The 23,848-nt window shown below is 42.4% G+C and overlaps 1 protein-coding gene and 1 long non-coding RNA gene across 4 annotated transcripts in view; one reads left to right on the top strand and one right to left on the bottom strand.

Moving 5' to 3' along the window:
• The window catches only part of LOC139183094 (uncharacterized), a 16,811-nt gene extending 9,200 nt beyond the window's left edge, over window positions 1–7,611 (bottom strand). The window contains exons 1-2 of one of the 2 annotated variants that reach the window (XR_011566566.1): window positions 7,409–7,611; window positions 5,607–5,695 (exon numbers count right to left, since the gene is read on the bottom strand). This is a non-coding gene — a long non-coding RNA (uncharacterized lncRNA). Of the gene's footprint in view, window positions 1–228; window positions 301–739; window positions 914–5,606; window positions 5,696–7,408 lie in introns of those variants that run through there. The other variant, XR_011566567.1, reaches the window with a different exon arrangement.
• On the top strand, window positions 7,165–23,848 carry TMBIM6 (transmembrane BAX inhibitor motif containing 6). 2 transcript variants are annotated; one of them, XM_019960624.2, is made up of 10 exons: window positions 7,165–7,318; window positions 14,429–14,516; window positions 14,888–14,996; window positions 17,645–17,765; window positions 18,982–19,030; window positions 19,138–19,235; window positions 19,437–19,516; window positions 20,004–20,104; window positions 20,649–20,724; window positions 21,837–23,848. In XM_019960624.2, the coding sequence occupies exons 2-10, from the start codon at window positions 14,461–14,463 to the stop codon at window positions 21,855–21,857; spliced, it is 711 nt and encodes a 236-aa protein (XP_019816183.1). In that variant the 5' UTR covers window positions 7,165–7,318; window positions 14,429–14,460; the 3' UTR covers window positions 21,858–23,848. The 2 variants fall into 2 exon arrangements, with proteins under 2 accessions (XP_019816183.1, XP_070645251.1); XM_070789150.1 differs by lacking the exon at window positions 7,165–7,318 and adding an exon at window positions 7,920–8,069.

The following is a 23,848-nucleotide window of genomic DNA, read 5'->3' as shown; positions in this document are numbered from 1 at the left end:
TTAGAATGAGATACCCAGAGGTCAAACTGAAGCTCTGTGACCTTGGGCAAACTGAATCTTAATTTCCTCATCTTAAATGTAGTATTCGTTGCTGCCTCGCAGGGTGATTATAAGAATTAAATTAGTTTATACATACAAAACATCTTATCCATTGACTAACATGTAAGAAACAGTGCACAATACATATTTACTAGTATTATTATAGAAAGCAAAGGAAAAAAAAATTACCTGAATTCCCTAGCAGTCCAGTGGGCCCGGGGTTTAGTACCTGGTCAGAGAACTAAGACCCCTCAAGCCGTGCTGCATGATCGAAAACAAAAAAAACAGGAACAGAAAAATCTTACCTATAATCACAAGTGTTTTGCTTCTGCTAATAAAAACAGACCAAAAATAACACTACAAATATGCGGAAGTTATGAAGCTTAAGAAATCTTTCTGGAGTCTTTTGCTTCTTGGTCATTAGTTACATCTACACTCCTTGAAATGACTGGAAACCCAACAGAATTTTCCTTCAAATTCACGTTGTGGGAGGAGGTCGCTTAGCTTTCTCTTCTCCTACTAGCTCCCTGCCTAGCCCTGTGTCCCATAACTTCCACTCTGTCCCAGGTTTGGGGCTGGTAGTTGTCCCAAATTGCCTGTCCTGCTTTTAGCACTAAAAGTCCCGCATTCTGAGAAACCTCCCTGACCCAGGTAAATAGATGGTTGGTCTTTTGTTCCCTTAATCTGAGGTTGGACATACACACTCGGAGGATCTTCAGGTAGACTGGGTGATGGCCATTTCCCTGGGTCTCTGTGCTATCTGGAAATAGTCTCCTTGAGTCGTTTCCAAAGAATATGTCTATGCTTTCTAAAAGCCAAGTTCCAGGCCCTCCTGGGAGGTGCATTTTATGTAACTGAACTTGGCATTGGTGGGTAGAATGGGAACCAAAGGGTAAACGGTGAGACGGACAAATAAAGAAGCAATGGGAAAAGAAGTCAAAGTCTAATTTAGGAATCCTGTCAGCTTAAATTTCGCAATGTTTTTAAAGGATCTAGAGTCCAGTGCCTATCAGATAGTAGGTACTTCAACAGCAGCTATGGCCTACTGCTTTAAATCACATTTTAAGATTTTTCCCTTGGTTTTCTTCCTATTTCCCCCCATCAAGCAGTCGGTGGACTTTATGTTTATTGTCTTCGTGGAAGATATGGCAAGTAGAGCAGGGTCGGTGAACAAATGATGCCTGCTAAGCATTTCACTTACTGGCAAAGTACTCAAGGGCATGGGTATAGTGTCTTGGACAGATAAAAAAGGACCTTCATTTCACCAAACTAAGAAGAATCTCCCTCCCCTGGATTAGAGACAGGATGGAGGGGAGGTCTGTAGGGGCCTGAGAGCAGAGGGTTTCTGGACCAAGTAAACCCATCTATATCTTCAGGGCCAGGAGAATGATATGAATGGGGTGAAGCAGGCAGGGTTTTTAAAAAAAGCTATTTGTTTTATAAGCAAACTCTATCTGCTCCATCCATTCATATTCTCTCATTAAATTGGATTTCACTGACACAGACCCAGTTAAATGCACTTCCCAGGCAAGAATACTGGAGTGGTTGCCATTTCCTTCTCCATAAATGCACTTCACACACACCTAAAACAAATAGGAATTTTTAAAATATTTAACTTTTTACTTTCTTTCAATTTGAAAAATTTGGGAGAAAAAAAAGCACAGACAATAATAATAAATGCCCATGTTCCCATTGGTTACAATTAATGAATGTTAAGATTTCATAACTTTTTCTTCAGAAAATTTCTCGTAAAGATAGGATATTATAAATACATCAAAACTTTCCTTAATCTCACTCACAAAGCATCCTCTGAGACCCCTATTATCATGATTCCAAACCCGAGTCTCCTGCATTGCAGGCAGATTTTTTACCATCTGAGCCACCAGGAAAGTCCAATGTTTATACAAGTTTTGGACAAAAAAGTCCAAGTTTTTAAAAAAAACTTTCTAAAACCTGTAAAATGTTACGGAAAAAAGCCCAAAGAACTTTCTGGCCAACCCAATATTTAAACAATATATACATTACTGTTCTGAGTGTTACTTTATATTTAAGTCAGTTGTACCATTTTGGGTGTAGCATTATATAATTTGTTTTCATTCATATTGTGTTGAAGATGTGTCCATGTTGATACATATGAATCTACTACATTTTTTGTAGCAGCTGCACTGGTTTTTCACTGTGTAAACTTGTTTCTCAACCTTTCTTTTGTTATTTTCCCCAAAGAGAAAATTTTGTTAACTACCAGTTATTAAATGAATAACATTCAATTTTAATTTAATTTCTTCCAACAAGAGAAAAAAAGTACTAAGGAATAAAATTTTCATTGGCTAGAACTGAGCTTTGGGGAGTTCACAAACCACAAGCCACACCTAAGTTTCGGCCCCCTAAGAACCAACTTTCACCATTTTCAGGGTGATATTTGCCCCTGTTGAGAATGTATGGTATAAATATACCATGTTTCTAACTTTTTGTTGCAAAGAAGAGTTTAGTTTTATATTTTTATACATACGCATTAAAATATTAATATATCCCTAGAAGTTATGAGGTATGTTCATTTAAGCTTTGCTGCTGCTGCTGCTGCTGCTAAGTCGCTTCAGTCATGTCCGACTCTGTGCGACCCCATAGACAGCCTCCTACCAGGCTCCCCCATCCCTGGGATTCTCCAGGCAAGAACACTGGAGTGGGTTGCCATTTCCTTCTCCAATGCATGAAAGTGAAAAGTGAAAGGGAAGTCACTCAGTCGTGCCCGACTCTTAGCGACCCCATGGACTGCAGCCCACCAGGCTCCTCCGTCCATGGGATTTTCCAGGCAAGAGTACTGGAGTGGGGTGCCATTGCCTTCTCTGGTCCCTGGGATAGATCTTGTTAAATTGTTCCCCAAAATGTTTATGACAGTTTTCCATTACACCAGTAGCATATTATTTTCTGTTTTTCCACTTCTTTACGAAAGCTGGAGTTATCAGGCTTTTTGATTTTGCCAATCTATGTAAAATGGTCTATCATTGTTTTAATTTGCATTTTTCTAAATACTAGTGAGACCGAACATACTTTCCTTTGTCTATTGACCATTTGGTTTTTCCCTTGGGTGAACTGCCTGTTTATACCCTTTGCCCATTTTTACGTTGGTTTTGGTCTTTTTCTTACTGATTTGTAGAAAAAACACACTTGTCCATGCCACCCCATGACAAAAACCAACAATCACTTTATTAAGCCTATGGAATCTATGAGATAGGAATTTGGAGAGGACACAGCAGGATATCAGCTGGGAAGATGAATTGCTAGAATCATCTGGAGGCTGGGATCATCCAAAGACTTCATTGCTCACATGTGTAACATCTGGGCTAGGATGACTCAAAAGTTGGTTCCATTGTGACTGTTGATGGGAGAACCTATACAAGGCCTCTTCAAGTAGCTTAGACTCACAGGCTAGCAGTTGGGTTCTAAGAAAGTCTTCAGAGAGTATTCCAAGAAACAGTGCTCCAAGAGAAACAGGCAGAAGCTGCATGGTCTCTTATGACCTAGCACTAGCAGTCACACAGCAATACTTCTATAGTCTATTATGGGAAGTAGTCATGAGCTCGTTCAGATCCAAGGGAGAGGGAATAGACTTACTCTGTTGATAAGTGTCAAGCATTCAAGGCCATTTTAGAAAACCTACCCCAATTATGGCTCCAGATTCAGCAATTCCACACCTAGGAATAGGCCCAAGAGAAATCAAAACATATCTTCACACAAAAGCTTGTACATGACTATTCACAGCAGCATTATTGATAATAGCCAAAAAGTGTAAACAACCCAAATGTCAATGGATGAATGGATAAACATCCCTTCTCAGCATGTCTTCTCTTATACTCTTTAAACCATAATCCTAGCATTCTCAGACTGTGATCTCTTTCAGTGTTAACCACATCCCTACCCTCCACATATCAAGGATAGAACAAGAGGCATAATGTCATATGTGCACTCATGTGGCACGACTTAAGACTGATGTGGGTGGGAACACGGCATCATCACAGCATTCAGAAACAGAAGAGGACATTAGTTGGGAAGGCCTTTTGACACTGTGGACCAACAGTTTTAAAAGCACTCAGAAGCGATCTTGGAGGAGAAAGGTGGGGCTACTCCCAGAGGACTGCTTGACATACATTCCACAGTCTTTGAAGGAGATGCAGTGAATGCCCTGGATGTCAGTGGTAGGATGGGTGGGGGGTGGGGTGGTGGGGGTGGCTTGTGTGTGGTGATGTACAGAAGAAGAAATGCCTGCGGTCACTCTGTTTCCTCTGGTGCTATGGACCACACACAGCCCCACAGTCAGAACACAGACAGGAAAGGATCAATACAGGGACCCATACACACAATTCGAGCCCAAGGCTTAGTAGAAGACTCTTGGCAGCCCAGAGGCCTCAGTTCATCTTCTGTCTGACCCCCAAGTAGGCCTATCAGCATGATCCTGGAGATCCAATCTCATGGATTCCACAAAAGAAATACTATCCTGGCCAGCAAGAGTGATCAGGCTGCCCTCTTGGGGCAGAGACTTGATCACAGGGCCTTGGGATAATGCTATAGACATGAGTTCCAGAGTTCCTTGGGCATCCTGGAATTGGAGAATCCCATGAAGGGGAGAAATTTGAACAAGAGCTCAGCAGGACCCGATCTGGGCTGAACCTTGATGCCATAACTGGCCCAGATTGGTCCCAGGCACATGAGGAAGACTTAGAAAATTTCTAGAAGGCCCTCCAAAGCATGAGGCCCTCTGAGGCATGAGACGCAGGACAGGGCTCTGGTAATAAGGGTATTATTATAAGGAAGTGATTGTTATGCAACTGTGAGGATAAGTTGTAAAAAGGGCTTCCATCTAGTTGTCTCTGCTTCTGGGATTGCTCTTTCTGGAAAAAGCCAGGCCTCAAACTTGAGGACATTCAAACAGCCCTAAGAAGGAACGCATTTGGAAAGCTTCTAAGGTCTGCTACCAACAGTCAGCACCAAATTGTCAGCCGTACCTTGGAATAATTCCTCTAGCTTCAGTCAGTCCTTTGGATGACTGCATCCTTTGTTGACATCTGATTGCAACCTCTTGAAAGACCCTGAGCCAGAAATGGAGTGAATAATCTATGTCTTCAATGAATGAGTAACCTATGTCAGTATATACTATCCAGGCCAAATTCTTAGCAACCTCTTGTTCTAGGTGGATAATTCAGTATTAGCCTGACAAAAGGTTTCTTGTGCCTTAAGTATAGAAGGAAATAGTTACTGCTATACCTTAAAGGACACCAGTACAGATGTAAAAACTTCTGCAGCAACCTGTGTAGATCGAAGACCAGGAACCAGATAGGCCCTGTTCCCAAGCACTTTAGCCCCAGAAATGTGACAGAAATTAGGGTGGAATAGGGACAGAAATCTCAAGGAAGACTGATAATACATATTTTTTCCACTCTGATGGAATAAGGTTCAGAGTAAACATTAGGTTGCACTACAAAAAATAAAATGTTATTGCATATCTGAGTTTGTGTTCCAAGAATCATACCCTGCCCATTTGTATTCTTTATGAAAAAAGATAACCATTTTACCCTTCTAGGGAATTCCCTGTCAGTCCAGCAGTTAGAATTCCATGCTTTCACTGCCCAGGGCCTGGGTTGCACCCTGAATCAGGGAGACGCTGCCAAAGAAAAAAAAGGAAAAATAACCTATCCTTCTAGAAAGCAGTTTCCTAAATCTTTCATTCTGATTTGATATTCACTGATGAAATCCTTAATCTAAATTTCTTCCCTTGTTTTGCTAGAACCTTTTCTGTCCAGGGGCTTGTTTCCTTATTTGTAAAATGAGGGTCAGGGGTGGATCTATGCTTTGTACAGCCCAAAACATCTACAATTGTAGGGCTGTATTTCAGAAAAAGAATACAAAATTATGTAATAAAGTCAATATTTATTTAGAATAAGAATATTAATAAATCATTACAGATTTTAAAATAATGACAAAACCACAAACATCACCACAATCAAAAAAATTACATTATTATTACTAACTGGGAGGGATTGGGGGCAGGAGGAGAAGGGGACGACAGAGGATGAGATGGCTAGATGGCATCACTGACTCGATGGACGTGAGTTTGAGTGAACTCCGGGATTTGGTGATGGACAGGGAGGCCTGGCATGCTGCAATTCATGGGGTCGCAAAGAGTCGGACACGACTGAGCGACTGAACTGAACTGAACTGCTTGCAAACCACTTTAAGCTTTTTTTCTTTTTCTACTTTTTTTGGCTGCATACTTTTTGCCTCTTCGTATGACCATGTTGTATTATTTTTGTAGAGATATTAGAAAAATAAATCAGCAAAAAAAAAATAGTTCTGAAAAAAACTGATAGTGTAGAAACTTTTTAAAATCAGTTTCATAACTCCTTACTGTAAGTTCTTGTGCAAGTATTGCTTAGGAGTCCTCGGAGAGCTCGAGCCCTTTGATCTTCCATGGCTTAGTTTCTTCAGGGCTGTCAGGGCAGCTCGGCCAGACAGCCACCCTCGTTCCCCTCCCACCCATCGGACTAATAATATCCACCTCCCCGAAGCAAGGTGGACAGGGAGGTGGTCCTGGCAGCCCGCTGGCCCCGCCCACGACCCCAGATCCACCATTAAGGCTCAGAGAGGGACTTTCAGGGTGGGCTCGTGCGTCCGATGCAGGACTGGGGCTGTTAATTCTTCCTCGCGTTCCTGGAGAATTCACTGAGCCTCCGTAGGTGTTCTGAAGTTTAAGCTTCACTAGATTCACGGTAAATTGGCCCTTGTGACAGCGTTTTTCTACGTGTTTTCTGAATCTGTTTCCCCCTTTAACATTACATGACAAGCCTAAAACCAGAATCCTGACACTTTTGCGGCGCTACCTCACGCGTTTTGCAGGCTGCATTAGTTGCCCTGTGTTTTGGGTGGGGCCTGCCCCTCTTCCCTTTGTCCACTAGAGGCGGCTTTGGACCGCGACCCTTCCTTACTATGCAGAAAGAAGGTGGAGGTCTTTTGCAACGACGCTGGTTGGCGGCTAGAGTCCTGATCGACAAGGGAGTTAAGCAAATAGCTCTGAAGTAAGTAGTCGTTGTTTATGCACGTACAACCAATGGAAGGGCAGAAGTGCAATCAACGACCAATGAGGACTGGCCTTAGGCCGAATACGGAGGCGGGGCTTCCCTCGAGGGGCGGAGACGCAAGGTAAAGAGTCTGGAGCGGACCCTGGGAGCGTCAGAAGCACATCCGGTGTTAGAAGAGCTGTGTGGGCTCCTGAGAGGCGGGTTAGAAGGTATGTCTGAAGCTAGGAGTGCGCAGGCTGGGAGTGAGAAATGGAAAGAAGGTTAGCAGTTATTGCTTGAGAAAGAGTGGAAGTAGTCACCGTTTTCGGACGGACTGCATCCTGGGGGAACTGGGCCTTGCTCGGCCGCTGGACTCCGGAAAGCTAGGCGGAGAGGGAAGCGAGGAACTACAATGGCGCATGCGCAACTATACCGTAGCAGGGGAGAGGCGGCGGGCAGGGTTGCTGGGTCTTTGCGCGGCGTCGAGGCGGGGATTCTGCGCAAAAATGTTATCGCAGGCCCCTTTCTTGGCCTTCCTGCCCCGCCCAGGCCGCGTCCCTCCTTCTGCTCCGCCCAAGTGTAAACTGCCTAGGCCTAGCCTCGATCCCTTGAATTCGGGGCGCGTTTCCCCGCCCCCCCCTCCCCCCCCGCAACCCCTTCCTTCGGAGGAGAATGAAAGCGAAACCTTACAGGCTTGTGGTCATCCCAACCCCTCCCGACCGATTGCTGGCCTGCTGGGAGGCCTCTGGCTAGGCTGCCTGTGGGTGAGGGGCTGGGGCTTGGACTCGGGAGTACCTGGTCCGACAGGCTGCCCTGTCACGGCGGGGCGGGTGATGCCACACTCTTTTGTGACATGGGAGGCACCTTAGTTACTTGGAAGCCAACAGCAGAGGCGGGAGGTGAGGAGAGACCAGGGCTAGGCCTGGTTTGCCAGCCCCGCTGGGCAGCCCCGCTCTGACCTGATTGGTTACCTTTGGACAGGTGAGGTGGCTTTGGCTTTGCTGGGCCTGGGCCTTGTGGGCGTCTTTCTCAAAGTTCGCCCAGGAAAGGCGTCATCGGGCAGTTTTTTGTTTTTTCCCTTGGACCTACTTGCTGGAGCTGTGGTATTTTTGTGTATTTATTAAGTGAGGAATTGCAGCCCGGTGCCTGCCCAGGTTGCGTTGCCTGCTTCATCAGCCTTTCATTGACCAAACAACAACAAAAACCTTTCTGAACTTGAGACTCTGTTCCAGCAATAGTTTAGTTGTGAATGTGTAATCATGCAGAAGAGCTGACTGTGCCTGAAACATAGACAGAAATTTCAAGGTTAAAGGTTAACGGCAAATGGGCTTTCCTAGTTAATTATTTATTTCAAGTTTATCTTGAATTTTGGTTGAATGTGTAGTTTAAGAATTAAGTTCAGGAAAGATAAAAATTTCATAACCACATTTCTTATGGCTTCTGCAAACACCTTTGTGTAATTACTTGACTTATTCTCTTCAGTGTTTTCTTTTTCCTCGTCTAATGTTTTTTTCTGTCCTTGCTTCAAGAGTATGTTGACATTTAGATTTTCTGCCATTTTCCTCCAGTGGAGTCAGAATGGTTGAAGCCTTGAGAAGTGCAGTCTGTAGTTTCCCTTTTCCATTATTTTGTTGTGGATACCTGGCTTAGTACCCTCTTTCTTTCCTTCTCTCCCTTCTCCCCTGTTGATCCACTGAAGTCTCACTCTCCTAAAGAATAGGAAAGGTAAAATTAATCCAGATATTTGGTCAGCCATTGCCAGGTTTTTTCCTGACATATGTGTATGGTTCGTATTTACTGTAGAAATGCTGAAAAATACAGAGAAAAGTATAAGAGGAATCGGGATGTGTTTGTTGTCATAGTTTTACAATTTCTCTCGACCAGCAGCTGAAACTGCTTTAAGGAAAACTTGCTTTTCTGCTGTCGGGTGTAATATATAAAGAGCACTAGAGTTTACCTAACCGGTCCTGGCTCCACTGTTAACTTTCTGACGTTTGTCAGCACTACTGTCTGTTCAGTGTCCACTGTAGTGTTTAATACTTTACAGTAATTTCACAGAGATTTTCTTATTGGCATTCAGTGAGCTTAATAGGGAAGGTGTTAATCGTCGTTCTCTCGCAGATGAGGAAGCCTAGATGACCTTAGGTAAAGTGATTTCCCCAAAGTTATGTGGTAGACTATGGCAGGAGTGAACTCCGGGAGTTGGTGATGGACAGGGAGGCCTGGCTTGCTGCGATTCATGGGGTCGCAAAGAGTCGGACGCGACTGAGTGACTGATCTGATCTGATCTGATGGCAGGACTTGTAACTTCAAATCCAGTGCTCATGATACTATTATGTTACTTTTTTGAACTGTCTTTTTAATCTTTAGAGAGGTACTAATCATTTTTGTCCTTTCTTCATGTGTATGATGATCAAAGGGGATAATGTACATAATACAATGCTTTGAAAGTTGTAAAGTTCTATATAAATGCAGTCGGTGGTATTGTTACAGGAGGTACCGTTACTGGCCTGAAGAGTTTCACTTTATTTCATAAACTACCCAAGGGTATTAGTCTCCTCTGGGAAAACACTGAATATTCTCTTGATGCGTTATCTTGCTAAATTTTTCTTTGCTACTTTGATTTGGGTGTAGAAACTGGTAGAAATGTCTTTCACTCCACCTTGCTCTCCTCTAGAGTTACTAACCAAATTGTATGGAGTAGCTTTTATATGACACATACACATTTTTGTTTTCAAAAAACAGTATTCAAACCAAGGAGAGAAAAACTGTAGACTGGCTTTTAGGGCCACTTGAATGACCCTTTAAGGGAAGTTCCTCTCTGAGCCAGCTGAGAAATCTTGATGTGTGGTTGCAACGCTTCATTAGATAGTAGCATCTAGATTTACTCTGGAGATTTAAGTGTGGGGGATAGCCAGATGAATCACATGCAGGTTCTTAAAGTGATTACAACAAAATGTGTGAGAACAGTTCCTGCACAATTAACTGGAATCCAAAACACTTGGGGAAAAAAGAGCTTTAGGAATGAGGGTTGAGTGAGTGTGCCGTTTGTCCTAATCTATGCCTGCTCTCACTTGGGCTAAATACGGTTTTATTGGGGAGGGATTGCTGGTTTATACTGGAGGATGATTATGCATTTAGGACATCGAGACCTTCTTAAGGCGATTCAGTGTCTGTCAAACAATTGTGCTTTAGTGAGGGAGATTTAGTAGTGTCAGCTTGATGCAAAAAAATAATTTATTGAAGGCAATAGGCATTCCATCTCCAGTTACTTGTTAGGTTCTGAGGCAGCCTCCTAGAGATGCAGTGTTACCTGATCCAGGAATTTTGGTCCAAGTTAAGGGATGGGCTGGGACATCTGGAATCCAAATCTAGGACAATCAGAGCTCAGCCCTAGCTGAGACAGAATTTCTTGGATTTCCTGAAACCAAACTGACCTGCCTCCTAAGGGTGGCAAGGAAAACATCAAGCTAATAAATAACCATTTATTTCATCAAATTCTTTGCCACATCAGACGATCACTTAGTGGTTATTAGACTGTCTCAAAACACCTTTGTGGTCCTGGGGGACAGGAGAGACAGTGTAAATGTACCAGCAGAGAGACATGCCATTTAAACCTTTTAATCGGTAGTTAGCTTAACCAGGTTCCTTTCAATTCCAGTTTATAATTTTCCTAGACTCTCCCCTCCTCCCATTTAATTTTACTCTCTCATTGTGTAACTGTTAAGCCTTCAGGATATAGTTAGTTATTGGATAATATATATTTTTTAAGTAAAATACAGAGTGTATATAAATTAGGTCTAAGATAAATGTCTTCTAAAACTAGACTTTTAAAAAAGGGAAAGCCACCACCTGTAGCCCTGTGAAGGGTGTGTTTGGAACATCTGTTAAATGATTCTAAACAAATTAAAAAAAAAAGGGGAAGTCATGCACTGAGGACATGAGAGTAATGAATTACACTGGTAACAACAATGGTTAACATACTGAGCTGGTCTTACGAAAAAAAGCACTACTCTGAGCACTTGATTTGTATTCTCTCGCTTAGTCCTCATTCCTATGAAGTAGGGAATATTAAGTGTTACTATTTTACAAAAGAGGAAACTGAAGCACAGTGAGGTTAAGTGCCAGAAACTTGCTGCATCATACAGCTAAGGAAGTAGCCAGGGTTCAGAGGCAGCTGGCCATGTTAACCACTGTTCCAGGGACATGGTTGTACAGAGTCTACAAGCTATTTAGTAGGAAGAACTGCTAACAAAAATTACTGCTCCACACCCCCCCCCCTTTTTTTTTAACATGAGATTTTTCTTAAGTATCAATCAGATCCTTTTGGATGTGTGGGAACAGGATTCATCTGGTTGAGTTTACTACAACAGGAATAAAGAACCATATAATTCACACACTGAATGTTGAAATCAACGTGTGACCAATGTTTCTTTGACTTAATTGGTTTAATGTTGTTAAATTGTATACACTGAGGCAGCTTCTGTGCTGGCTCCAAAAGTCAGCAAGCTTTTCTTTTTTTTTTTTTTTTATTAGAATGCTAAATGCATGGTTGTTTTGCATAGCTTTTGGCCACTTGGCCATGTTTCATTTGCCTTGTACTTAATATGTGTTAGAATAAGATTGAGGAGAATTTTTTTTTTTTAATTTAAGACTTGGCTGTTATGTTTTAGAACAAGTTAAGGGAGATGCTTAGAATAAATCAGATTTAACAGTATGTGAGAAGACATAGGTGTTCTTTGATCAGACTATCTGACTCCTGTCTCCCTCTGCCTGCCCCTGCTGCCCTTCCTTCCTCAAACCAAAGCAGACCTCATGAATACCGACTCAAAGCAATGTGTTCACTTAAGTTTTTCTTTCTTGGTAGAACTATGCAATGTTTTTGGGTGCCTCTGGCAGAGAGGCTGGCCTGGGAAACCACAGGTAGTGACTTACAATAAAGCTTTAGCAATGTATGCGTGACCAATTTTGACAAGTTTTGGTATTCTGCTTTTCTAAGGATGAAAGCATAAAATGAGTCTCTAAATTAAAGAAATTTAGTTATGATTAACACTTGAACATTTACTTCTCATTTACAAATGCAGTGCAGGCAAATTTCCCATGAGTCTCAGAGGCACTGTCCACTTTACTGTTTCAGATCGGAGTGTAGAACTGTGTACGAGTTGGGGTCCAGAGTGAGACAAACCAATGCTGGTATCCATTCTGTAATGGGTTTCAATGTATGTTAGGGGAAATCCTTTATTGAGTACCTTTTTAGATACTTGCAGTATACTTTTCTCCTTTATTTTGGTAAAATACACATAACATAAAAATTATTTTAATGTGCTTTTACATTTTATTTATCTATTTTGATCAAGCTGCTCGGCCTGCAGGATCCTAGCTTCCTGACCAGGGCCTGAACCTGGGCCCTTGGCAGTGAAAGCATGGAGTCCCACCAGACTTCAGGGAATTCTTTGTACTTTTTTAAAAGCAAATTTTTAAACAAAGATTTTCACTTAACTGTGGGGGCCCTCTGGAATGTTAACTGAGTTACTTGGTTAATGGTTTTGAATACTTCAAGCTGGGCTGAGAACTGACTGTTCCTGGACTGAAAATACTTTTGGTATGGGTGCTGCTATTTTTGAGTTATGAATGCAATTTAATCTTGTTCAGCTGAGTTTACACAGGAACCACTGAATGTAGGTATCTCTTCTCTACGCTTCTGAGCACAGGTAGTTAAGGCTAAGATTGAAAACTGGTGCGTTTAGTCTGTCTGGCAAAACTTGTAAGAACAGTTTTAACTCATTACTTGTCTGTATGTTAGTGTCTATTTGGAACAGACCAAGAGGAAACTGTCATATGTTTCCTTGATTCAAAGTCCTAACTTTTTTCCCCTCTGATTTTAACACTTCTGAAGTTGTCATATACACCTTGTCATATTTATTAAATGTTTACTTTATTGCATTTTCCCTGTAAAATTGCTACTACAATTGCTGTTTACCTTTGCATCTAGAAAATTTGATAATTACATATTTCACTTAAATTTTAGAGTTGATAGATTTAAAAAAACTTAGAGTTGATAGTAATGGTGGAAAACTAGTTTTATTTAATTAATGAATTTTTTAGTGATTTTAAATCACAAGACACTAAATCATGGAGAAATTCTTATTTGACACCTCCTTCCCTATCTTAACAGCTTTTGATGACTTTGGTTTTTCCATCAGCAGTTTTAAGAGAGAGAGTACCCCCTGGGAAATGCCAAAGAGCAAACTGCCATTCTCCCCTCTTACAATTTCCACTCAGTGGGGTCTGGTTACAGAATGTTGGCCCTTTCTGACTAACAACCTCCAGGGTATTTGAGGATTTAACCCCCCTTCCCCATCCCCACCTTTAACTCTTGAAATTGGAAGCAAGAGGCACTCTAGCTTTGTTGTAAGAGAAACTTAGCTCTGCAGGTTGCTTCAGTGCTGTTGCAAGTTCTGTCTAGGGATGTCATTAGGGCACTTAATGGAAGCTTTAAACAAAGACACTTTCCAGATGCTGGATTCTGCCATCCTATAAATGTATTCTCTAGAGGGTGGATTCATCATGGTTATGGAAGGCTGTGGTTGGCCGTGCAACAGCCTGCAATCATTGCACCATCTCGATCAAGAGGGCCAGAGTCCCATGACTTAGAGGTGAGGGGAATGGCTTTAGTAGGTTCTGGAGCTTCTCACTGTATCCATCCTTAAGAACAAAACTGAAGGTGCTGTTGAGGTGAGTAGGGATGCAGGTGAGAAAGGAAAGAGGAAATCAGGAAGCAAGCCCGCCATTGTAGTTGTTTTCATTTGTGAGAGAGAAACCTCAGGGAACAAATGGTAGCAGTGCCTGTGAACTCTTAAGGATGGCCCAGGATTCCTCAGGAAGTTAGTTTGGGGATTGTAACCAAAAAAAGTTTCCTTCTTTGTTTCTCCAAGAAACAGAATGTCTTTTAAAGGGGCAAGTTACCTACTGAAAAAATGGAAATCGATTGCTGGTAATGAAACAGTTTGGGCAGAAGATGAGTTTGTCCCTTTTAAATTGGTTGCATATGATTGCAAATGTGTTCTAGAAGGAAATATGTAAAAATGAAAATGGTTGTGTTAGGGCAGTGGGATTTTCAGATAACTTTCATGTTTCCCAACTTGTATGTTGCTGTTTTTCATAACAAATGCCTGTGGCTGATTCATGTTGAGGTTTGACAGAAAACAACAAAATTCTGTAAAGCAATTATCCTTCAGTAAAAAGTAAATAAATTTTTAAAAAATCAAAAGAAAGTTGTTTGTTATTTTGTGTGTCCCTGTATCTTTCGGATAACTTTTCTTATATCCTTGATTCCACAGAGCGGAGGCTGTGTCCCACAGACACTAGCATCATGAATATATTTGATCGGAAGATCAACTTTGATGCACTCTTTAAATTTTCCCACATGTAAGTGCTTTGACCTTGACTGTGCTTCCTTTTACATTTCCTTTTATGTCTTTTTTCTTTTCCTTTTCCTGTTGTATTAACTTTTGCGTGTATGAACTAACATATTAACTTCGCTAGAGTCCAGAGGCTCTGATAAAAGCATCCAAACTCTTAAGGGCTGCTGTGTGGTCACTGAAAGCTAGTTAGTTATTATAGTTTGGGTACTGATTGTTAATTCTGGGCTGTGGGGCCTTCCTCAGAATTTAAGATTTTCTGTTCTTTCTTTATTGTATTAAAACTTTCATATATTCCCTGAGAAGAAGGAAAATTATTCTTAGCTTAGAGAATAGATTGGTCCTGGAGTGATGGCCATTATTAACCTTCTTTCCTAGAACCCCCTCGACACAGCAGCACCTGAAGAAGGTTTATGCCAGTTTTGCCCTCTGTATGTTTGTGGCGGCTGCGGGGGCCTATATCCATGTGGTCACCCATTTCATTCAGGTAAGAACAGTTTTCTCCTCTAGTCGCTGTGGCATAAATTGCATTAGGAAGAAACGAGCTCAGCAGGGTGGTACAAGCCTGTGTCTCTCCCTAGTCTTTTTCAGTAGTTTGGGATCTGCACCCAGCCAAGCGAAAGTCATTCAGTCATGTCTGTCGCTTTGGACTTTCTCCAGGCCAGAATACTGGACTGGGTAACCTTTCTCTTCTGCAGGGGAGCTTTCCAACCCAGGGATCGAACCCAGGTCTCCCGTATTGCAGGTGGATTCTTTACCAGCTGAGCCACAAGGGAAGCCCAAGAATACTGGAGTGGGTAGCCTATCTCTTCTCCAGTAGATCTTCCCAACCCAGGAATCGAACAGGGGTCTTACTGACTGAGCTATCAGGGAAGCCCAGCCAAAACCAGTCATGAATCAGGACATGCAGAGCCATTTACTTTTTCTGGTAGTTATGCCCTCTCTAGGTACTGAAAACAGGATGTCTTGACCCTGACACTGAATGCTGAGCTGCTGACGTACGAGGCCCCCACCCACTGAGTACAGACTTGACATGCATGCTGGGGTGACTTTGCACAGTAACCTTTTTATCTGTTCTTCCATTCTTCCTCTTTTTGCCTGAATGACTGTGGAGTACTTGGATACAAAACACTGATTGTATGTTTAATTTCCAGGAGAGACAGGGTTGAGACCTTTAAGGACTTGGTCCATTTTATTCTATGATACAACGCATTTTCCTTTGTTGAGGGAGAGTTTGAGTTTGGCTAGCATCAATAAAAGGAACAGTTGAGGAAAAACCAGAAAGTTTGAGGCTCACTAACCAAGACTGGTCCCTTTTAGAGTTGTCCTTTTTAATGTAAATATGGAGATGTAATTATGTTGGCATTTGCCGCAGCTGGGGAGTGGCATGCTCAGACACCCCAGTGCTCAGGCATCTGGCAGAAGCTGTGTGAAAAATTACTTTGGACACTCAAAGATAGAGCTTTGATCCTTCGAGTTTAGACCAAAACATTGTACCTTTTAGGCAACAGTGGCCCTTTTGGTTTCTGGTCGTGTTGGCTTTTTTAAGTGAGACACAGTCATCCTCATTATTTGTGGATTCCATATTTGTGAATTCACCTACTTGCCAAGATTCATTTGTAACTCTAAAATCAGCCTTTGTGGTGCTTTTGTGGACTTTTGCAGCCATACACAGAGTGGCAAAAAATTTGAGTTGTCCGCTGCACCATGTTCTAGCTGAGATTGAGCAAAGCAATACTGCCTTCTTTCAAACTCTCATACTGTCAACAAGTGTCCTTTTCATAGTCTATTTAGTGCCACATTTTTTGCATTTTTATCATTTTTGTTGGTGATTTTGATGTTTAAAATGGCCCCAAGCATAACGCTCAAATGTCTGGTATTGCTCAATGCAATACTGTGATGTGCCTTCTAGAGAAAATACGTGTGTTAGATAAACTTTGTTCAGGCATGAATTACAGTGCTGCTGAGCACGAGTTGTGTTAAAGAGTCAGTACTACATACCCAAGTGTCTTTAACCAGAAAACACACATTCAGTAAGGTTTTGTATTTTATTTAGGCCAGTTGATAAAAATGTTGACAAGACGCTCGAAAGAATTACACCTTCATTTCCTCCAGGAGCATTTGTTGGGCATCACTGATTCATTGCTCACAGTGACTGTGCAGAACATAACTACTGTGAACACTGAGGATTGACTCTACCTTTAAAAGAAGGAAGGAACTTCGGTGTCTGCATACATCTTTAATTATTTTTTTCTGTCTCTATTGCCTGTTACTTTTCCCATTTGCTTTAAATTTTTTTTTCTTAAACTAATACATATTCACCATAGAGAATTTAGAAAACAGATTCGTTAAAGAAGGAAATATAAAACCCTGTAATCCCATCACCCTAAAATAACTCTTTAACATTTTGGTTCTTACTCTGTCTCAGTTCATTCACGCTGCTATAACAGAATACCATAAATTGGGTGGTTTAAACAAGAAACATCTCTCACAGTTTGGGAATTCCATGATCAAAGCACTGGCAGATTTGTTGTGTGGTGAGGGCTTGCTTCCTGTGTAAGTGGCCACCTTCTGTGTCCCCACATAGTAGAAGGGGCAAAGGAGCTCTCTGGAATCTTTTATAAGATCATTAATCTCCCTTCAAAAAAGCTCCACACTTGTGACCTAATCACTTTCTGAAGACTCCACCTCCAAATACCATTACATTGGGGATTGGGATTTAAACCTGAGTTTTGGGGTACATGAGTACACGGTCATTCAGTTCTCTCTCTCTATGTGTATTTGTGTGTGTATGTTTTAAAGGGATCAAAAAGAGGTCATTCCTACTTAATTCTGCAGATTGAAATGTTCTTTAAGCACCTGTCAATTTTGATTCATCTTTTCTGTTTCTTGGGCAAGACTCATAATTTGACTTGGGTAGTTCTAGTGGATGGACTGCCTCCAGCATCTGTCATGGTTCTAAGCCTGTTCCACAAGGCTTTTGGTTTTTCTCCTCTGCCTTCACTGCCTTTTCCACTGCCTCCAGGTTAAGATCAAATATTAGGAAGTTCAGGTGAATATTTTAATCCAATAAAGTCTCCTGTAAGATAAATTTGATAGTTTCAAGTATTTAATTATTGATTCTGGATCTGACAGGCTGGCCTGCTCTCTGCCTTGGGCTCTTTGGGGTTGATGATTTGGCTGATGGCAACACCTCACAGCCATGAAACTGAGCAAAAAAGACTGGGACTTCTGGCTGGATTTGCTTTCCTTACAGGTATGTTTGGGATGGCTCTGATTTTTGAGGGAGCGACACTGTATTTTAGTATCTCTTTAAACCAAGGCCCAAGATATGTATATATTCTGATGCATCCCAATTGGCACACTGTATTATCCTGTCTTGTATTTGAGTGTGCCTTGTATTACTTTCTTATTTCATATAAGTACATCTTGCTCCCCCATCCAGAGGGTAAGCTGTTTGTGACTCGTGACTATGACTTCTACTTTTGTACCCAAAAATAAGCATTCATGTGCTTGAATGAATGAAGTTTAAGAGCTTAGGTAGCATGACTTGTTAACAGTGGACATGGGACTAAACAGCGGCCTGAGAATCTGATTTAATGAATTAAGGACTCAACGCTGGCAACTTTCGTAGGAGCATCTGTTCTGAATCTTGCAGACAGTTCATTAAAGCCATACATCGAGATTCATCCTACAGGGCACTTTGCTGATTCTCAAGAAAAGAAGTACAAGCACAGCTCTTCTAGAATAATCATTAAGGAAAACAGTTCAAGCCTACCTAATAAAAATACTCACAGAGCAACATTTGAGTTAATACAACTTGTTCTGAGTGCGTCTAATCTGTACAGTGTTGAAGAAATTGTAGGAAGGAAGGGATTTAGAGATTAGATTTTTAGATCAGGAAAAGCTGGTTTTTGAAAGTGTTAAGAGGTGGGATGAGCAGAAGGAGAGGGCATGGCCAGAGTAGAGGAAGTGTTTGGAGCTGGGACAGGTTTCCCTCCTGTTGGCAAGTGTCCACCTGCAGAACCGGTCTGGCCTTTTCTGCTACACAGGGAGTCAGTCTGCATGACTACAGGTTGTTGGCCACTTTTCACCACTTTGCTCTTTATCCTTTTCTTCTATTCTGATTCCTGATCTGGCCCACATTACAGTCTCACATCACTGCTCTTCAGAATTTTTCAGCCTTACAGTTTAGCTTGACAATGTTTGAACTCCCTGCTTCATTTCTCCTAATCTCTGTTCCTTCTGTGTCATCCATGATTTTCAACCAAGGACTTGGTTTTGCAGCTCTGTCCATAAATAATTTAGTCAAGTATATGTTCTCTGGAAAACAGTTGAGGATGGAAGGGAGGGAGACTGAATTATCTTAGTCCACATGTTTTGTTTTCTAGGACTGTAGGCATGCCCATGCTATTGATTAATCCTTCAAGAATTGGTGTTTATTTTATGTTCTGGGGCTTTTTGTTTTCTAGGAGTTGGCCTGGGCCCTGCTCTGGACTTGTGCATTGCCATCAACCCCAGGTAACTATGTTAGTAGTGTCTTAGGTCTTTCTACCTTAATGAAGATACCTTCTAAACAAAGGTTATATGCCTGTAGCCCTTGATATAACGGCCTTTTCCTTTAACAGCATCCTTCCCACTGCCTTCATGGGCACAGCAATGATCTTCACCTGCTTCACCCTGAGTGCACTCTATGCCAGGCGCCGTAGCTACCTCTTTCTAGGAGGTATGTATGAGCTGGAAAACAGGGAGAGGATCTCGGCTTTAGCCAAAATTCTCCCTGGGACCCTTTCCCTCCCTCCAACTTGTAACTGTTGGGTTGAGAATGAAAGCCTCTGTTTTGGGGGAAAAAGTAAAGAATGGCTTTAATGAGATTGCTGAACTTTGTGTTAGCTTTTCTCAAGGTGGTTTTTGTCTTCCCTTCTAGGTATCTTGATGTCGGCCATGAGCCTCATGCTCTTGTCTTCCCTGGGGAACCTTTTCTTCGGATCTGTTTGGCTTTTCCAGGTGAGATTTGCATATAACTTTCCAGTCCCCATTTACCTTGTGTTTCTTTTCCTTGTTTAATCTCCTAAAACCAGGATAGGCTAGGAATCCTCCAAAACTCTTATCTTCATGGGCAGTGCTCTTGAAGCCTCCCCACTCACCCTTTCAGAGTGGAGCCTTCTGCTCCAGGTCAGATACAGACTGAACAGGGGTTGGGCATTGCAGTGGAGATGATGGTTTGCTCAGAAGTCATTTTTCTAAAACCAGTCCAGCAGTGGCTTCTTGTTAAAATGGTCAAAGCTCTTTCAGTGACCTAAAAAAAAATAAGTGCAGAATTGTGCTTGGGAAGGTAATATGGTCTTCATTGTGGGCTTCAATTTTCGTGAATGTTTATGTCTGTAGGGTTAGTGTTTGATGTACTTTGAAGTGACCAAGGACCAGAGAGAGGTATGACTGTTCTTCTCTACAAGGTCTACCACATGGTAACATCTCATTCTTCTTTTGCCAGGCAAACCTGTATATGGGGCTGGTGGTCATGTGTGGCTTTGTCCTTTTTGATACTCAACTCATTATTGAAAAGGCTGAAAATGGAGATAAAGATTATATCTGGTGAGTGTGAAAATGGTCTTTAATAAGTATGGAGGAGGAGGCTACTCTTCAGTGGCTCTTTCCTGAATCTCTGGGATGATCTTTTGTCTGACTCACCTTTCTTTGCACATTGGTAGGAATAAGAGTGGACCAGGTGGCACTGGCTGACTTACGTGGCCAGCCTACCAGGGGTATACATGATGGAATATCCAGGGTTCTGGAACTATCCATTAGAAAGCATTGTCTTTCTCAGTTCCTGAAAGACATCAGATTTTTAAAAGTTGGACTATTGATAGATGGTTAATTATCTTATCCTTTGAATAGTGGTTACCTCTAGGTAGACGAGAGGGAGAGGAATGTAACAGTCTAAATTTTCTTCTTTCTGTGCTTCATGGATTCATGGAGTCAAAGAGGGTCTGAGACAATAGGGTACTTTGTTGGTGGTAGGGTGCTGGTGAGGTTGACTCTTGGGGTTGGGGTGAGGTTTTTATGCCCTGTACCTCTGTGGGCTTGTGGATAAAGACACATGGAAAGTGCAGTTTATAACCTGGTGGTTCTCTTTCAGGCACTGCGTTGACCTCTTCTTGGATTTCGTAACTCTCTTCAGAAAGCTCATGATGATCCTGGCTATGAATGAGAAGGTTAGCACCACCCGAAGAGGAAAGACGGGCTCCTGAGCTCAGCATCTGTGTGTCCTTCAAACCTGAGAGCTTGCTCACACTGTGTGTGGGCCCAGGGTACTTGTAAGGCAGGCCACTGCATATAAGTTAAACTAGAAGTCATTAGCTGTTGGATAAAAAGGAACAAGTAAAGACAATTCTGTTTTTTTTTTAGAAAATGTCTCCCCAAGATTAGTATCAGAAGGAAAAGAGCTTCAGTGGCAGCAAGAAACAATTAGTATATATGAAGAATTTAAAGGCTGTAAAGATAGCTTTGACTCAAAAAGAGATCCTAGAGGATTTGGATAAAATGACAGCCAGCTTTTTTATCTTTATTTCAGAAATAGGCCAGTTGTATCCATTTGTTGGTCTAATTTTTTTTTTCCCAAGTGAGGTATGCTAGGTAGGGTTAGTGAGGAGCAAGCATTGTCCACTCCAGTAGTAGGGGAACAGCTGAAAGCATAGCCTTTCTTCACGGAACTTAAAATGGAACAAGGGACAGTGCAGCAGTGGTGGGTGCTGGCGACTGGATAGGATTTGTGGCCCCTGTCTCGGCTGTGCCACGAATGGGCTGAGCACGAAGCCAGCCTCCCAGTTTCGGTCCAAACAACTTGCCTTTCTTTCATGTAATTATACACTGGGCTTCCACCCCCGTGCAGTGAAGAGTTTGGCTGGACTGGATTATTTTGCATGTTGGCTTACGCCCAGGATTTATGTTTCCGTCTCAGGCCTAATGGAAAGTTGGTCTTGGCCTCTGATTTAGTTCTTTTAGGATAGACTGCCAGTCTGCAGCTTTTGGTGGTGGGTATCTGAGCTGTCACGGTTGTGAGTACCAGGAGTGGTCAGGCAACGCACCTAGCTTCACGCCGGTTAGAAGCGGGAGCGAGAGCGTAGACTTTTTTCTTGTCAAGTCTGGCAATTTGGGGGACTGCCAGTGGAAGACGGTTAAGCTTTAGCTCCTCCTACACCAAAGTAGCTTCTCTCCTTCCGTCTTACAGTACCTAATCAAAGGCAGTCAGCTGTTGGCTCACTCAAGAGTTTTAGCTTAACTGTCAACACCAGAAGTTAATTGGGTCATTTTCCTCCATTTCTAGGATAAGAAGAAGAAGAAGTGAAGCAGCCATCCAGCCTTCCCCAATTTGACTTCCTCTCCCTCCGCCCTTCATTTCCTCTTTGCACACATTACAGGTGGCGTGTTCTGTGATAATGAAAAGCATCAGAAAAGCTTTTGTACTTTGTGGTTTTCTCTATTTTGAATTTTTTGATCCAAAAAACTGATTAGCAGAATATAGTTTGGAGTTTGGCTTCGTATTCCTGGGGTTTTTCCCTGCTTTCGTTTTCTGTCAGCCCCCACCCTTAGCCCCTTCCTCTCCTCAAGCAGCCAGCCCACCGTGAGAAGGAGCGGGGTCTGCAGCAGAGGCAAGCTCCAAGAGTCCGCTCTCCGGCCGAGCTTCACCAAGAGGACCTGGACTGTTTGGTAAAGACGCCTCGGCCCTTCCTTCCTCAGCGTTGTTTGGTTTGTGCACAGTTCCTGTGGGACTAGGAAGTGTGTTTTCCACTGGAAAGACTTCTGGTCCCATTGTTACTTGGGCTCATTGTATCTGAGCTGTCAGCCCCTACAAGGAAAAAGCCTCTTCTGGTGGATGCTGAGCTTCCTCTGAGCTGCTTAAGTCTCCACTGGTCTGGCAAACACACCTTTCTGCCTTGCTATCACAAAAGGAATGTGGATTTGTGTGTGTTCCCTTCCCAGTCCCTTATCTGATCCTCAGGGAATCTGCCTGCTTTCCTTCCATGGGGATGGGAGGATTTCAGTACAAAGGGAAATTCTTGTCAGGCATTTATGAAAGGCTGATTATGTATGGCAAGATATGGAAAATTCCCAAACTGTCCCAGTGTTTTTTTTTTTTTTTTGATCACTGTCTTAATTACTGAGTGGCCTCTATTAGGTGACTATGAATAAGGATCCCAGGAGAGGAAGGATAAGGAAGGGGCATGGTTGTGCCTCTAGGGTGATTGTAACTAATCCTGCCAGACAAACCCAGATAAGGACCTTCTTGAGGCAGGAGAGAGCAAAATCTCCACTAACTGCATCTTTGTTTAGACCAGGGGAACCGGCTGTGATGACTCAGGAGGCAGCATTCAGAACAGTCCTTAGGTGCATTTTTGTCTTATCCCACCTGAGCACTAATAAGTAGTATCAGGCCAGAGATTTGGGGCAGTCGATAAATGTCCGTTTTACAGATGCACTTTTAGGTTTTGGTCTGTTCACTGATTTCTAGAAGTCTGTAGCTGCCTTTAGGCAGGGGCCACGCGACCAAACCCCTGATTTCCTGCAACTTTCTGTTTGCAGGTGTAGGGGGCAGTACTAATGGGGATCACCAGCTGCTCCCCGTGAGCTGCCACAGTCAGCTGGCCCGGAAGGGCAGGCAACCTTGGGAATGGTTGTGGCTTTGGCTGTTCACAGAGCTTCAGCCTAAGGAGGGCTGGAGCCATTGAAAACTCATTGCTCGTAGGACACCATTTTTGGCTTTCCTTGTTCACAACCAGTATACAGTTTGACCCAGTGGCTGCTGGTTCGCAGCGTACCACATCACCGTACCCTATGAGACAGTTGTGTTGGCAGGCCGTGTGGTTCCTTGAGTGGCATGCCACCCGGAAGAATGGCTTGCTTCTGCAGAGGATGCTGCTCTGATTGAGCTGCTGTCCCCAGCCTGTCACTTGACATTTACCAGAAGGAATTTCCTTCCTATCAACCCCCCACTAGCAACTCTCCATAAATTTGTTGATTCTCTGCTAGGCCTGAGAATCTGAGTTACATCTGAAGCCGAACTCCACCTCTTGTGCTTTTTTGCTTGGGATTAAAGGAGTTTTTCTTTTAGAAACAGTGCCAAGAATGACAAGATATAAAAAACTACTTTTAAAGAAAATGCCTAACAGGTTTTTAATACAGTAATCACTGTAGTTATCACTTTCTTTTCTAGTTCCTTGGTTTTCAGCTCAGGCTGCATTCTCTAACTCATACTGTGAAGACAAAGGTGTTTTTGATCCAGAAATATATGAAATCTACATAGTCTTAATTTGTAAAAAATAAAATTCCTTAACCTTT

The sequence above is a fragment of the Bos indicus genome, chromosome 5 (assembly GCF_029378745.1).
Source record: "Bos indicus isolate NIAB-ARS_2022 breed Sahiwal x Tharparkar chromosome 5, NIAB-ARS_B.indTharparkar_mat_pri_1.0, whole genome shotgun sequence".
In the NCBI taxonomy this organism is placed as follows: domain Eukaryota; kingdom Metazoa; phylum Chordata; class Mammalia; order Artiodactyla; family Bovidae; genus Bos; species Bos indicus.
Note: the sequence above shows the minus strand (reverse complement) of the source record. Positions and strands in the feature narration are given on the sequence as shown.